The 16,375-nt window shown below is 36.2% G+C and overlaps 1 protein-coding gene across 1 annotated transcript in view; it reads right to left on the bottom strand.

The window, feature by feature from the left end:
* Window positions 1–16,375, bottom strand: part of LOC149796152 (uncharacterized) — an 81,632-nt gene that overhangs the window by 12,748 nt on the left and 52,509 nt on the right. The window contains exons 2-3 of the mRNA XM_089966086.1: window positions 6,328–6,463; window positions 3,045–3,193 (exon numbers count right to left, since the gene is read on the bottom strand). Coding sequence (XP_089822212.1) covers window positions 3,045–3,193; window positions 6,328–6,463 — 285 coding nt within the window. The remainder of the gene's footprint in view (window positions 1–3,044; window positions 3,194–6,327; window positions 6,464–16,375) is intronic.

The raw sequence follows: 16,375 nt of genomic DNA, 5'->3' as shown, positions 1-16,375 counted from the left end.
CCGAGAGTACTAGAGTATTAACTCGCGTATAAAAAGTATTCCACTGAAACAACAATAGACCCTGGTTGACTGTTGCCCAGCAGGTCATAGTCTATGTTCAACTGATTACTGCTAACAAACATCACTGACCTAGATCTACCGGCGCAATATGTGGCAGTAGATCTGTTTCTTTGTTGTTTGCCGTTGAATCTGACTTAACCGCTATTATTACTGTAGAGCTCCGACAAATATACATAGTAAACCATGAATAATCATTATTCTTATATGATCAGTTAACAACGACATGTACAAAACCAGGGTGTCACTTCGAGGTCTCTAACCAGCCATATATGCTGAGATGGGGCCATAAAGTGTCAACAAAACAAACATTATATAACAAATATCTACATATATTATCTTTTTAACTAAAACCGCGCGTGATATTCTGATAGTTGAATAATCCTAACATACGAGACTCAATCAAAGGGATTGATGCTCTACTTTATGAAAATAATTTCCAGGAATTACAAAATAAGACTATGTTCCCTTTTAACTCCTGAGCGTTGAAACCAGCTCTTATATTTTTCAGCGTTAACATAATTTTAAAATTAGCTGCTGTGGTGGACATATTGGATATCATATCGACACAATTTTCATCTAGACCCTAGATCTCGTTATAAGACTTTCCGCGGAATACCCATGTCTAGGGTGGAGTGGCGACAGCAAAGATGTTCAATACAGTCACACTGGATTTACGATTTGCACCATTTTCATTTAGGACCAACTAAATACCATAAGATGTATACTGGTGAATATCCCATGATGATACATCCATCCATCTAATAGGAGAAGAGATAACAATATTTCAAAATGGCCAGCATGGTGGCCTTATTTTGAGACTTAATTTACATCAGTTTCATTTAGGACCAAACAAAACATTATAATAAATCATTTGGTCTGTTGAGACGCCCATATTATTGGTCAGATCCGTGCCGTTTTCGTCTACAACCAACTAATAAGAAGTTTGTCAGTGAAAAACCCATGTTGACTAGATCATTATTTCAGGAGAAATAATGAAAACAAGATTTTCAGGATGGCTCCTGTGGCTATTTGAGCAACACACTTTTCGTTTAGGACCAACAAGACATCATAACAAGTCATCTAACAAAATCCCAAAATTTATTTAACCATCAATTCAGAAGAAAAAGCAAGATTTTCAAGACGATAGCAGTGGCAGCTCTACACTATGTGCAAGCGGCAACATTTCATTAGCACCAACTATACACTATATATCTTTTTGTAAAGACCGCATGTCAACATGGCTTTTCTTGCGATGGAAGACTAGTGATAATATTTTCAATATGGCTGTTGTCGTGACTATGTTGGACATCAGAACCAAGCAAACGTCATAAGAGGTGTTTCAGCGAAAACCCCATGCTGCTATGACCATCCACTAAGGAGAAGTATTAGTGACAAGATGTTTGAGCTGGATGCTGAGGTGGTCAGTTCAGATGTCTCAGCATCACCATTTTCATTTAGACTAACTAGTTCATGGGATCAATGTGCGCGTAAAGGTTCCGGACGTTTAAGAGGAGTAACAAACTCGTGCTAACGGACGGACGACAGACAAAAAACCTCCCAATTAGCTCTTCTGGTATATGACCATTAGAGCTAATAATCGCACAGGTCAAGTCTGGAAGAAAGGTCTTGATCATGTAGAAATACATATTAAAGCTTTTGAGATAGCTGTTAGTTCCTGTTGGTATTTTGTTTGCTTATGAAAAAGATTTAGATGAGTTAGTCAAATCGTGACCGGTCTATTGTTGAAATGACTCAAATGTTTACAATAAAATAGGTTTCAGATTTAATACAGCTTCTTTATGATTAGTAAGCAACCGACCAATCTTGGCAGCGAGAGCAACGGAAAATACGTGGCCAAAAAATTTAAAATAAAACTTTATCGGCAATAATTCGCCCTTGAATTGCTAAACTTTATGCCACGTACTGATAAAATTATTGATGTTTTAGTGAATTTCCTAATAATATTGTAAAACACTACATGTGTATATTTAAGCTCCCCTTGCGCATTATATTATCAAACATACAGATCAAGGGTGCACAACCTTTCTCGGCCAAGGGCCAGATTGTATTTTCTAAGACCATTCGAGGGCCGCAAACACTAATTTCTTTAATATAATTACTGTTCACGGGCCAGATTTCTATGTTGTTTTAATTTGCCCAAAGGTTCGGACAGAACACGTTCGCGGGCCAGATCCAGCCCGCAGACCGGGGGTTGTGCATCTCTGATATAGATCAATCCAGGGCCTGTGAAGATAAATCAAAGACCATATACATGGGATACAGAATATAAGGTAAGTTTTCTGAGCTTGATATCGCTGTTTTCTTGCTTTGAAATGTGTACATTTTCTGCTGTGGCGAACAGAGACCAGCAGAAAACAGGTTTACTAATTCTAAAAATATGTATCAACACGTGGAAGACGATTTAGTTAAACTGGCAGGAAACATTCAATCCTAAACACTTTGCACGCCATTAATTAAACCTCTCGAAGCATATGCGCCGTCCAAAATTTAACGCACTAACTGACACTGAGTATAAGTTTTCAAACAACTCCCCCCCACACACACAGACAGGATGTCATTTGGAATGCAGATATGTTAAAACCCAACAAGTTTTACGGGCAAGTTACCCTGACATTAATTTATGCGTATCGTCTTTAGATACAACTGTTTAACACAACACATCATTTAGTACAGGTGATAGTCGCTATCATGTAATTCACACTTCGTGCTATTTTTCATCTTTAAAAACTGTTAGTGATTGAAAATGTTACAAACAAAAGTTACGAAAGGTGCATAGAAATCAAAATCGTCAACATTTATAAAGAAAACCAATACATGCCTTTTCAAAACATAAAACAATATTCTTAATTCGTTTTAGAAACCTGAAAAACCAATGAGCATATTTTGAGTATTTTGCAGGTTATTTGGGCAGTGTGTTATCCCTGACGACTATGCCTTATGATTAATTCTTTGTGATGACGCACCTCTAAAATTATGGCAAAAGTATTCTACAGTCTCCAGAAGTTTCTGCTTGTTAATCAGCCTTTGAAGAATCTGTTCCTGCTCTGTTGTTCCCTGACACTGGTCCATTATTTTCTGTATACAGTCTGCACAGTCATGTAACTTAGACGTCCTAGAAAACAGAATAAAACGATGAACCGCTTGATATGTTGTCTTTATGCAGTATGAAATAATCGTGTCTTTACCGTGCACACGTGAAACTTTATATACATGTTGAAGCTTTTCAGATTCTGAACGTATTGGTTATTTGAAGTGAACATACCTGTGCTCATACAAGTTTTACATCCCAAAATGTAAAGCACATATTCTAAAGCATACAAACTGTATCTATATATTTCAGCTATAATATATACGCTTGGTTTCTTACGCTTTATTTCTTTCCAAACTGGACTTAACCTGAGTGTATTTGTACAATCTGATGATCAAAGATGTCTTTCGTATCTGCGTACAAAAACTATGAATACGCGTGTAAATGGGTCTTTTTGGTTTATGCGCAGTTTCGTGGCTTTTCGGCTGGTTTTCATAACTTCTTAGCATTCGATATGTGAAACAATTTCTTAATTATAAAACTTTACCATCTACATTTTAACACGTAACTGAGGTATAAATTAAATTAAACGAAGTACGTGACGAAATCAACTTTAGGACAATGTTGAAGTTTTCTTTTTAATGTCAGAGTTGGAATGTACAAAGTATACCGCATGTGTCACTAAGTTTGATATAAATGACGCGTCTGGAGAATTGTTTCGTTTGGGTGTGCTTATGTTCACGTAATTCATATCTACGTCAAATAGCTGTTCAGGTAACGTGATGAATGTAACTTAACGGAATCGATTATTTGTGGCTTTCCGTCGATGTTGTTCCTGAAGTTTGTCTTTCTCACATAAAAACAAAGTTTTATGATCCTTTGAAACAGTTCGATTTCGGTTTGACTAACAAAACTGAATACTGGATCCCGTATTTTGGGATACTTTTAACTCGGTTTGATGTATGAACCGTAATTGTTGTGATTCAATGAATCTCTCTTAAGAGCAGATGAACAAAACGGACTCGACTGTTAAAATTGTCTTAATAAGAGATGCATCCATCAAATTCAACATCAGTGATATTGACTGTAATCCTGCATTCAATATTTTATTCGTACACATAATGGGTTTATTTTCTTATTCGGCAGCTTTAACACAGTGCCTGTGTTTAATATCCGTCGAAACAATAGCATGATAAAACAAATAGTTTCTGTATTATAACGTATATCGTAATCAACTGTGCTTTAATAACACTGACTGAGAAAATCCATTAAGGAAGTATCTCTGTCCTAAACCAACGAGCAGACACTTGCTCAATTAGGTGTGTGAAGAAAAAAAAAACAACGGCAAAATTAAAATGAACGGTGACTAGAACAATCAATTACAAGGTGAAAATATACTCACGAAAATTCAAATAAAAATTAACCAAAAGCCCAAATTGCATTAAACATTCAAGGTACGTATGTTTGTATGTAATGGGTTTAACGGCACATCAGCACAATCCTGGCTATAGAATGCCATGTAAAAGAAGATTCATTGTATTCTTGATATGCTGGATAAGTAACGTGCAGTGGAAATGCACTCACTTTGCACTTCTGAAGCCTCTATATTAAATTTCCGATTCTTCAAGTTTAATTGGTCGCCATACGAGACGTGTTTTTTTTTCTGCGTGTTCTCCGGTTTCTACACATGAAAAGACACCACTTCGCTGAAATATGACCTGTCTATAGTATTTTATAATGTTTTCGAAACTTGTGTTGCTAGCGAAAAAATGTAGATAAAGTTAAAATCTAGAACAGATAGAAGTTGTGCCCGACGTCAAATCGGCACCACACTTAACATTATTAATTCAAACAAGTTTGGACCCAAATGAAGAGGGCATCTGGACACATGCACTCAGTCATTATGTGAATTACGTTGCAGCAACACCAAAGGCATGGTGAATGTTCCTCATGCTGCCAAGGATTAAATGCAGAATTTGTGATTTGTACATTAAACGATAACTATCAAGACAATCGTATTACTTGAAACCGAAAAGATAGCAAATAACATTTAGATTGTACCAAGAATGGCTCATTTACTCTCCACAAGTTCATACTGATTTTGCTGTTTTACTGCTGCCAATACCGATAATATGGCATATTTTCCCAGTTATACAATGTATGATCATTTTGAATGTGGCAAGAAAGGGGCGGATTAGTTGCGTCGTATCTTTAAAAGACTGGTACAACAAGCGTCCTGTTTGTAAACAATATAACGAGCGCGAACGTGCATCCTGTGTAATGTTCTTTCTTTTGAACCATTTACCGATTTTTGGTTAATCAATCCAAAACAAATTAACTGATAAACCGATTTTAACGACAACGAAGCCATTCATCTAAATGAAAGTTTGGTACCGTCCTCGGGGTCGTTGATTTTAAACCCTAATTCGACCCTTCTACATTCTGTGTAGCATAAAGAAACTTACAAGGCAACAAATAAAAAAAGAAGGACAAAGTAGAAGTTCTCTACAAGGACAAATGATTGATCATATATATCAATCCTTCCCATGTATTCATATTTCTCTTTATTTCTGATACTAAAACGATCATGTTTAAAAACTGTACACGGAGAAATAAAACTACAAAAGGATATGTTGAAGGTCACAGTGCACAAACTGACCTCCCTCAGAATGTTCCATGCAACGTAGTGGAATGACGCTAGTGGGATTTTTACAACTCGTTTGGAACTGGTCGTAAAGGTCTTCTGTATAATGTTTTTTGTTTCTTTTTACCTCACAATGATATAAAGCAAAAACGTTATTTTTATTATTACTGTTGCTGTTGTTGGTATGCAGTATAAGTTAATGTTCAAGTTGTGCTATCATTTAAATGTTTCTCGTGTCTTCACATCGTAAGCATCTGTCACACTGGGCATGCAGACAAATCATATCTAAATAGTATTTGTTGGGGTTTCAGTAATCAGCTGGAAAGGAAAAGACCGCAAAAAACAGCGACATATATACGAGGGTAGGTGTAGGGGTTGTAACCATCCTATCTGGTTAAAGTTTACTTCTTTACATCATTTACTAAGTTGTCCACCAAACTTTGAATCTTTCTGTCATTTCAAACAATTAGTTTGCTTGACTTAGCCTTCTATTTGGCACGTAGAAAGCTTATAATAATTGTGTCAGCTTATTTAAAACAAGGACTACTGACATCCTTTTCACGTCGCTTATTACCTGCATGTTTCCCGCGTGTGATGGCGGGGAACTCCAATGCTGCCTTCCGTACTCCATTTGGGCAAGATGGATGATGTACACAACTGGACCTTGTGTAGGGCATTGTGAGGACACTGAGCACTGGCCACTGTCAACACTAAAAGAAAAAGGCCTGCTATTATAAGAAGCTCATGCAACTGACATAAGAATGGCAATACGGAAATCTTAGCAGGCCGGACGATTCATTGAATTCTTTGGGAATAAGGAACAGACTATTCAATTTATGGGACATAAAGGGTGTCTTGTAAACCGAGGTACTATTGGTTTCATTTACCTCAAGATATTTATATTTTTCAAGTTTTTGTGGCGCTGGAATAATTGTAATCCTCCCGAAAATAAAATAGTCGTTCCATAATTAATTACATAAGAAAGCAGGGAGTTTTTATCACTGATTGATATGCTTCTTCATGATGATTGCCGTTTCTTTTCTTTCTTTTTTTCTGTATAACGTTCAAGTACGATGCAGTTTCTTAAAGTAACGCATTGGTAATTTTCCTCAAACGTTGCCCATAGTAGGCCCCTAAATGACTTCAGTGAAATTAAAGAGAGGCTCAGAATACCACTTTTAAGTCAATTTCTGCATGGAAGCTTAGAAACCTGTAAATTGGACTAACGAGTTATAAGAATTACTGTGACACAAGGACGTGTACAACGAAACTGAAATAGTGAAATAACGTATTTTTTAAATGCAGCGCAAATATTTGTGTGCAAAGATGGACCAACAAGCAATTGTTTATATGACAATAGTTTCCTAATATCAAAAGGTGTATTCCCTCTGTAAAGGACCTCAGTTTGCTGCCCTATGGATACGGATGAAAATTATCCAGAAAATCCAAAAAAGGCGCCGTTGTAATTATGAAGGCGTACGAGCCGAAAGAACAGAAAACAACAAGTCTTTTAAAGGATATTTAACTTAATTCGTGAACAGAAATTTGGTTAATGGGACAGGCGTTCATGGTTGCGTGACCAAGGTCGGTCTTCATTGTCAGTCTGCTTCTCACGCCAAAATCCTACACCACATTGTGTTTCTTGCCAGATGACATGAACTTCAAATTCAAATAATCAAATATTTAATTTTGAGTTGGAAAACTTCACCAAAGATAAATAAGTAGGTGGAACTGGGTAGTGCCAATGACAACCTTGACCTTTAATGTAACCGTCTCTTAGAATTATAGACCCCTTAAATGGTGCGTACCACACAAGAGACCGTACAACCTGGCACACAAATGAAATAGACCACGTGCGTGTAGACTATCATTTAACTTAGCTACAGCATAACTGGGTTTTCTTGAGTACCTGTTGAAGCACAGAAAGGAGTCAGTGTGTCAGACTACTTGGAGTATTATAACACTTAGTCACAAAAGGTTCCTACCTTTTTAAAGGTCCAAAGACTACGATGTTAAGCTACCATTGTCTAACTGTGTAACATCAGACAAATGCCATACTGATCCATTTATTATCTGTGGGAATTGAAAGCAGGTTTCAAAAAAGGAATGCGTTAGACATGCAGATTGGCGAATTAAGAGGACTACTTAAAGGAATGAAAGTAAACTTTAGGAACGTCATTATGCCACAGGTCTTTATTGTTAAAGTTCATCTGTACGTTACTACATTTCTGATGAAACGTGAAACTTGAATGCATCTGAATGTTTTGGGTTTTTTCCCTTTAAAATATGAATAGATCAATAAACAGCTAAGATCCTATACATAAAACTATCTTATTCACTTAAATGCAACCAAACATTTGTATGTATGTGAGTGTGTGTGTGTGTGTGTGTGCGTGCGTGCGTGCATGTATGTGTGTGTATGTATGTATGTGGTTTATAGTGCCAATTAAAAGTTGTTCTAAAACTATAATTAACTGCAATAAAAAGCTTTAGGAACATATACAAATTCAAAGATACAAGTAAAATATAAATAACCTTAAAATACAGAGTAAAACATAGTGTATAAACTTGTATAAACCCTAAAAAGTTCCAGATTTTATCTGGTGGTACATCATCATAACGCTTCTTAATGAAGTTCGCGTTAAAAAAAAATCTAGCACATTTAGCGATCTCTACATTTTTTTAAAAACAATTGTCTTGAACTATTATCAATCGATGGTATTAATTCTTTCTTCTGTACAAATACTCTGGCTGGGGATGTTCTTTTTTGTTTTTTTTTCCAGGGTGGATTTAAAAAAAAATTAAATCCGGAAAATTTGATTTCAATCATATCTAGGACACAAACAGAAGCTTTCAAAACCTCAACAGTGTTGTAGCACTGTCATCTATGCCGGCAGTTTAGAGGGCATATTTGTATTTGTTTTAAAGTAGTATTTCTCTGAGATCAATAAGACTGTGACTTCATTTAAGAGGTAAAGATTTTGACACTTTACGGCAGTTTGGATGACTTCGTATAAGAAGCACATATTTTGAAACCCTAAGGCAATTTGGATGGCTTCGTATAAGAGGTACACATTTTGAAACCTTAAGACAATTTGGATGGCTTCGTATAAGAGGTACACATTTTGAAACCTTAAGGCAATTTGGATGGCTTCGTATAAGAGGTACACATTTTGAAACCTTAAGGCAATTTGGATGACTTCGTATAAGAGGTACATATTTTGAAACCTTAAGGCAATTTGGATGACTTCGTATAAGAGGTACATATTTTGAAACCTTAAGACAATTTGGATGGCTTCGTATAAGAGGTACACATTTTGAAACCTTAAGGCAATTTGGATGGCTTCGTATAAGAGGTACACATTTTAAAACCTTAAGACAATTTGGATGGCTTCGTATAAGAGGTACATATTTTGAAACCCTAAGGCAATTTGGATGGCTTCGTATAAGAGGTACACATTTTGAAACCTTAAGGCAATTTGGATGACTTCGTATAAGAGGTACATATTTTGAAACCTTAAGACAATTTGGATGGCTTCGTATAAGAGGTACATATTTTGAAACCTTAAGACAATTTGGATGGCTTCGTATAAGAGGTACACATTTTGAAACCTTAAGACAATTTGGATGGCTTCGTATAAGAGGTACACATTTTAAAACCTTAAGGCAATTTGAATGACTTCATATACAAAGTATACATTTTTGGAGACTTGAAGGCAATTGGGATGATTTCATGTACGATGTATACATTTGGAGACTTGAAGGCAATTGGGATGATTTCATGTACGATGTATATATTTGGAGACTTGAAGGCAATTGGGATGATTTCATGTACGATGCATACATTTGGAGACTTGAAGGCAATTGGGATGATTTCATATACGATGCAGACATTTGGAGACTTGAAGGCAATTGGGATGATTTCATGTACGATGTATACATTTGGAGACTTGAAGGCAATTGGGATGATTTCATGTACGATGTATACATTTGGTGAATTCAAGGCAATTTGGATAATTTCATGTACGATGTATACATTTGGAGACTTGAAGGCAATGGGGATGATTTCATGTAAGATGTATACAACTGGAGACTTGAAGGCAATTGGGATGATTTCATATGCGAGGTAGACATTTGGAGACTTGAAGGCAATTGGGATGACTTAGTATAAGAGTTACATATTTTGAAACCTTACGGCAATTTAATGATTTCGTGTATGAGATAAATATTTTAAGACCTTAAGACAGCCGAAGCTAAATGAAATTTTGTATCACTTCCTTGAGAAAATAAATTAACATGTTCACGGTTTTGCTGCTATTAGGGTACTGAGATCAACGATTCTCATGTCTATTTATGTGAGAGAGAAATAATTCTTGAAAGTATCATCATAAAAATTTCGTTGACAGTATTCTGGCCACTAAGTTTCAAAACTACTTAGAGTTAAAATAGTATAATCAAGTTCGAATCAAATAATGTCTACTTAGATAGGTCTGCCTTATAAAACATTGCATAAGTTCACAGTGTATTTGTCTAGAGTAAAGGATGCACTTTAATTGGGCTGCGGGAGGTCGTGGGTTCGATCCCCGGTCGAGTCATAAAAAAGACTTACAAAAAATGGTACTAACGGCTGCCTCACTTGGCGCTCAGCATTATGAGGTTAGCGTTAGGACTGGTCGGCCTGGTGTCAGGATAATGTGACTGGGTGGGACAGTATGCTACATGTCTGCGGCATGATGCCCCAGTGCTAGACATCATTAAAAACTGTCACACTGCAGACATCGTAGCGATATGACTGAAAAATTGTTAAAGCTATGTTAAAAATCCAAATCACACACACACACACACACACACACACACACAAACACACGCTTTAATTGTAAAGTCTGATAGAATATCAATACAATTATGCACCAAAAGTCTAAAGAAACTGTTGTTGTTTCCATGATGGCACATTTCACTAGGTCATGTGATCTATGGAAGGCAATATGAATTTTTTTTAATGTAACATTCAAATAAACCAACAAAAGATAAAATGAAACTAGCATGCTTGTAAATTAAACATAATACAGCTTAGATAATAAAATCAATACTCAAACAGAACAAAAAACTATCAAAAGAAAGAAGCAAAATACAAACGAAACATGCAAATTCCAAACAAAATAACGGCACTTGAAATACGAAGATTAAAACTGAAATAAATCAAGCGAGGCACAAACGAAACTAGACAAATGTGCAAGAAAACAAAGAAAACTCAGATAAAATAATCAGATGCCAAAGAACATAACGGCATCTGAAATAATGAGATCAATACTCAAATAAAAGAAGCGAGGCGCAAACAAAGCAGACAAATGTCAGAACAACAAAACACGAATGAAACAAACAGACGCTAAACGAAATAAACAGAATTTAAATGAAACAAACAAAAATCAAGAGGGATAAGCTAACGCAAAATGAAACAAAGTTACAACAACTATGCTTGTTTTATTTCAGTTTTTCTCGATTTATTTGAAAGTTACTTATTTTGTTTTGATTTCATATTTTTGGCGACGCTGGCTTTCCATATTGATCGTGTAGACGTGATATCGTGTAACTGTCTCCCAATCATGACATGAGATCTCGAATTTATTTCAATAGTTAAGAATTGTTTTCCATGATGGAGCCCTGACAAATTATAAAGGAAATGCCAATAATAACAATGCTTAACCATGGGTAATTTCAGACTAAAACGAAGCGGCCGAAAAGAGTACTTCCGCTGTGTGTGGTGCTCATTAAAATATAATACTTATTGTTTCTAATTGGGGCGTAAGCTGAAGCGGAAACACAGATACCAACTATTATCTAGGGTAATTCAAGATACCACTTTAGTTCAGTTTTCTCTGATTGGGGCTATATGCCATTTGTTTAAAACAAAGAAAACGTATGACATTAGAGACATCTGGACGGAATGACAATACATGGTTAACTCCATCAACGATTAGCCTATCGCGAATGTTATCCTTCAAATATGTACAGAAAAAAAAATTGATTCACTTGTTAGTAAATCTGATGAAACTGATCGCAAAAGTAAATAAGTAAAATAAATTTAATGTTGATAGAGTGCAACATTCGAAGAAAACTGTTTTATTTAGTAGTATAATACTTGCTTGTTTGTTAGGTTTAGTATCACACTTCTCTTGATAATGTTGTTTATTTATTACGAGTCGTTTTTAACCAAAAATGTGGAATTTTGAACCAGTGTATAAAGCCACTCGCTGCTCAAAAGAACCAATTGTATAACCTCCAAACTGCGGCTGGAGTAACATAGTTCATACTTTATTTTAAACAAGAGTACCACAGACAGTTGTTGTTGTTGTTGTTGTAGGGTTTAACGCCATTTTTCAGCACACGATAGGCTATACATGGCGGCCAGTATTAATGGTGGAGGAAGAACCCGGGAAAACCCTAGAAAGAACCGCCGACCCACGAGAAGCTACTGGCAAGCTTTCTCACATACCCACATTGGCTGAATCCGAGACTCGAACCCACGCAGACAGAGGTGAGATGGCAGTGATCCGTAACGGAGAGCGCTTTAGACCACTCGGCCACTCGGGGCCCCAACCACAAACAGCGTAATTCATACTTTATACATGTATTTTAAACAAGAATACCAAAAAACAGCGTAATTTATATTTATTTTGAATAGAATACAACAAACGTCACATGATATTCCTGTCTCGTGATCTTTCTGATTAATGATTTTGACTCTGAGCAGGTATACTGTATGAAAAGGTGTGGACCTGGGTACAGTTTGATGAATAAATCAGTAGGGGTTAAAAAGTGATACCATGGATACGAAACAGCGTGCTGACTTTCATTATTCTGTGACATTGATCTTCAAGTAAGGGGTATGACTGTAAATCAGCCGGACGCTGACTAAAATGTCATTATTAGTTTAGAGATTATACGCACGTTTGATTCGACGTCGTGACCTTCACTTTGAGGAGGGAGGCGTGGCTATAGTGTGACACACTGTCAAGTAAGGATAAATAAATGTATGAAGTTTCAATAGGATATTCAGTTGTGCAAACTTCATGCTCCTGACAAAGATACAAGTCATTAAAACGTAATACTCATGACAAGGATACATGTCATAAATCGTCATACTCACGACAAGGATACAAGTCATTAAAACGTAATACTCATGACAAGGATACAAGTCATAAAATCGTCATACTCATGACAAGGATACAAGTCATTAAAATGTCATACTCATGACAAGGATACAAGTTATAAAATCGTCATAATCATGACAAGGATACAAGTAATTAAAACGTCATACTCATGACAAGGATACAAGTCATAAAAATCTCATACTCATGACAAGGATACAAGTCATTAAAACGTCATACTCATGACAAGGATACAAGTCATAAAATCGTCATACTCATGACAAGGATACAAGTAATTAAAACGTCATACTCATGACAAGGATACAAGTCATAAAATCTCATACTCATGACAAGGATACAAGTCATTAAAACGTCATACTCATGACAAGGATACAGTCATAAAATCGTCATACTCATGACAAGGATACAATTAAAACGTCATACTCATGACAAGGATACAAGTCATAAAATCTCATACTCATGACAAGGATACAAGTCAATAAAACGTCATACTCATGACAAGGATACAAGTCATAAAATCTCATACTCATGACAAGGATACAAGTAATTAAAACGTCATACTCATGACAAGGATACAAGTCATAAAAACGTCAAACTCAAGGCAATGATACAAGTCATTAAAACGCCATATCCAGACAAGGACACAAGTCATTACAATTAAATTATATCTGACAACAACTACACACTCTGATCATAGATTCCCAAAAGAAGATATGAAACAGGAATAACAATTGTTTACCAAACCTTCTTATATAAAACCCCACTTGACCTGCGACACAATAGAATGAAATTACCATATTTATGATGGACAATTCTACCAAATTATCAACAAGTTAGCTTCCAGAACATAAGTTAGTAAACAAGGCAGGGCCTTGAACTCAAATTTTAGTAAATATATTGTTTACTTCTTAAAATTCACTAAAAAAAATAGGGTAGGCACTAATTCCACAACCCTCCATCATGGCAACAAAAATAGGGTAGGCATTAATTCCACAACCCTCCATCATGGCAACAAAAATAGGGTAGGCACTAATTCCACAACCCTCCATCATGGCAACAAAAATAGGGTAGGCACTAATTCCACAACCCTCCATCATGGCAACAAAAATAGGGTAGGCACTAATTCCACAACCCTCCATCATGGCAACAAAAATAGGGTAGGCATTAATTCCACAACCCTCCATCATGGCAACAAAAATAGGGTAGGCATTAATTCCACAACCCTCCATCATGGCAACAAAAATAGGGTAGGCACTAATTCCACAACCCTCCATCATGGCAACAAAAATAGGGTAGGCACTAATTCCACAACCCTCCATCATGGCAACAAAAATAGGGTAGGCACTAATTCCACAACCCTCCATCATGGCAACAAAAATAGGGTAGGCACTAATTCCACAACCCTCCATCATGGCAACAAAAATAGGGTAGGCACTAATTCCACAACCCTCCATCATGGCAACAAAAATAGGGTAGACACTAATTCCACAACCCTCCATCATGGCAACAAAAATAGGGTAGGCACTAATTCCACAACCCTCCATCATGGCAACAAAAATTATGAGCACAATATAGATATACATAACAATACTGACAAGTATACATGTCACATAATAACATTTACCCTTTCGGTGACGTTGACCTTAAGGCATGGAACATTGTCATTGTATGCGACACAGTGTCTATTCATGAAGCTTCCTGAAAATCTCTCGAACCGTTACTTATGAGCCGGAAAATAAAATAATGGACGGACTGGTCATCTCATAAAAAAGAAGCAAAAACTAAGGAGACTGTACAAATTATTTATGTAATTAAGCAAAGTAATCGAACCCCATGTCAAATTTCTGGGAATATTATAGATGAATTTAAGCACGACGTAAGAATCGTACCTTTGTGTAAAAACTGATGTCTCTGAGTCTCCAAGATTTGGTATTCTACATCTTGCTTTAAACTCTAGACTACAGGTGCAGTTCTAAAGACCATACACAATACAGAATTATTTCAATTCTGAATTAAACAAAACACAAATCTTAGAGACAGAAATATTCTACCTGATACAAGGCGTAATCGTTTGAGAAATAATTCTGGTTACGTTGCATGACGTCAATTGTTATTTCAAGGATATCATTCAACCCTCATTATCATTTTCTCTGACGGATGTATGCGAAGTCATAAACCTTGTTGGTACCGAGGTGAATCCCAAATAGTACTTTACAAAGTCTATATAAGACCATAACCGTGTGTACTTTCAGCCAGTGTATATCGCAAAGACTTTCTATTCGCCAAATTATGCAAACGTAATATCTAACGTTCTTCTGCCCAAATCTGAAGACGTTTTGCTTATGCTATACCAATCATTCTTTTTGTCAGACCTAAGAAGTTTCGCTTACGCTACATATATATATATATCTTGTGTCTAAACCTTAGACGTTTCGCTTACGCTACACCTATATTTCTTCTTTCTAAACCTTAAGACAGTTTACTTACACTCTACCTACCTTTCTTGTGCCCAAAACTAACGACGTTACGTTTATGATAAATTTTTATCGTGCCCAAACTTTAAAATGTTTTTCTTACGCCATACCTTTTTTGTGCCCAAGCCTTAAGATGTTTCTTCTTACGCAATACCGATCTTTCTTGTGTCCAAACCTTAAGACGTTTTTCTTAAGCTATGTCTATACTTCTTGTGCCCAAACCATTTAGACGTTTTTCTTACGCTATACCTATCTGTATTCCGCCCAACCAATATGTCTTCTAAGGTACAATATAACGTCTTGGACCAAAGATTTTTGAAAAAATATTAACGGGCACCTGACAGAGTAGGAACGGCACTGAAAAGTTTAATTAAATATTTATCTTCGACACTTTCCAGTATGATAAAAAGTCTTATTCGCTGCCATCTTTCAAAGCATGTGCCTGAAGCATGACTTTGATCATTATTAGTGTTATGCTGGATGCATAGATACACAAAGGATGCGATTGATCATTTTACGAAATATTGCCTGGACCTTTGTCATTACACGAAGTAACTCCCTAGTTTACCATAACAAAAACAAGCTAAACCTTTCATCTTGTGCACATAAAGTGTGAAATAAGTTTTATATTTCATATCAGTAAGAGAACTGTAAAAACTTCCCATTGTACATGTTGCGAAAGACAGCTTAGAATTACGCCATTGCATAAAAACGCTCCGATTTATTGAATTTAACAATGGTACAAGCTTTTAATTTTTTGAGAGTGCAATGATGAATATCAAGGACACGTCTAGTATGAAATTCCTTATATGCTCGCTTGTAAGTCAGGTCCAACTGCAAACAACAGAAACTCTGACCGGCAGTCTCAAAATGCTGACGACAGAAACTTTGACCGGCAGTCTCAAAATGATGACGTTAAAATGATGACGACAGAAACTCTGACCGGCAGTCTCAAAATGCTGACGACAGAAACTCTGAC

The sequence above is a fragment of the Sinohyriopsis cumingii genome, chromosome 7, assembly GCF_028554795.1.
Source record: "Sinohyriopsis cumingii isolate HCF-2022 chromosome 7, ASM2855479v2, whole genome shotgun sequence".
Taxonomy (NCBI): domain Eukaryota; kingdom Metazoa; phylum Mollusca; class Bivalvia; order Unionida; family Unionidae; genus Sinohyriopsis; species Sinohyriopsis cumingii.
This window is presented reverse-complemented; position numbering and strand designations above follow the sequence as displayed.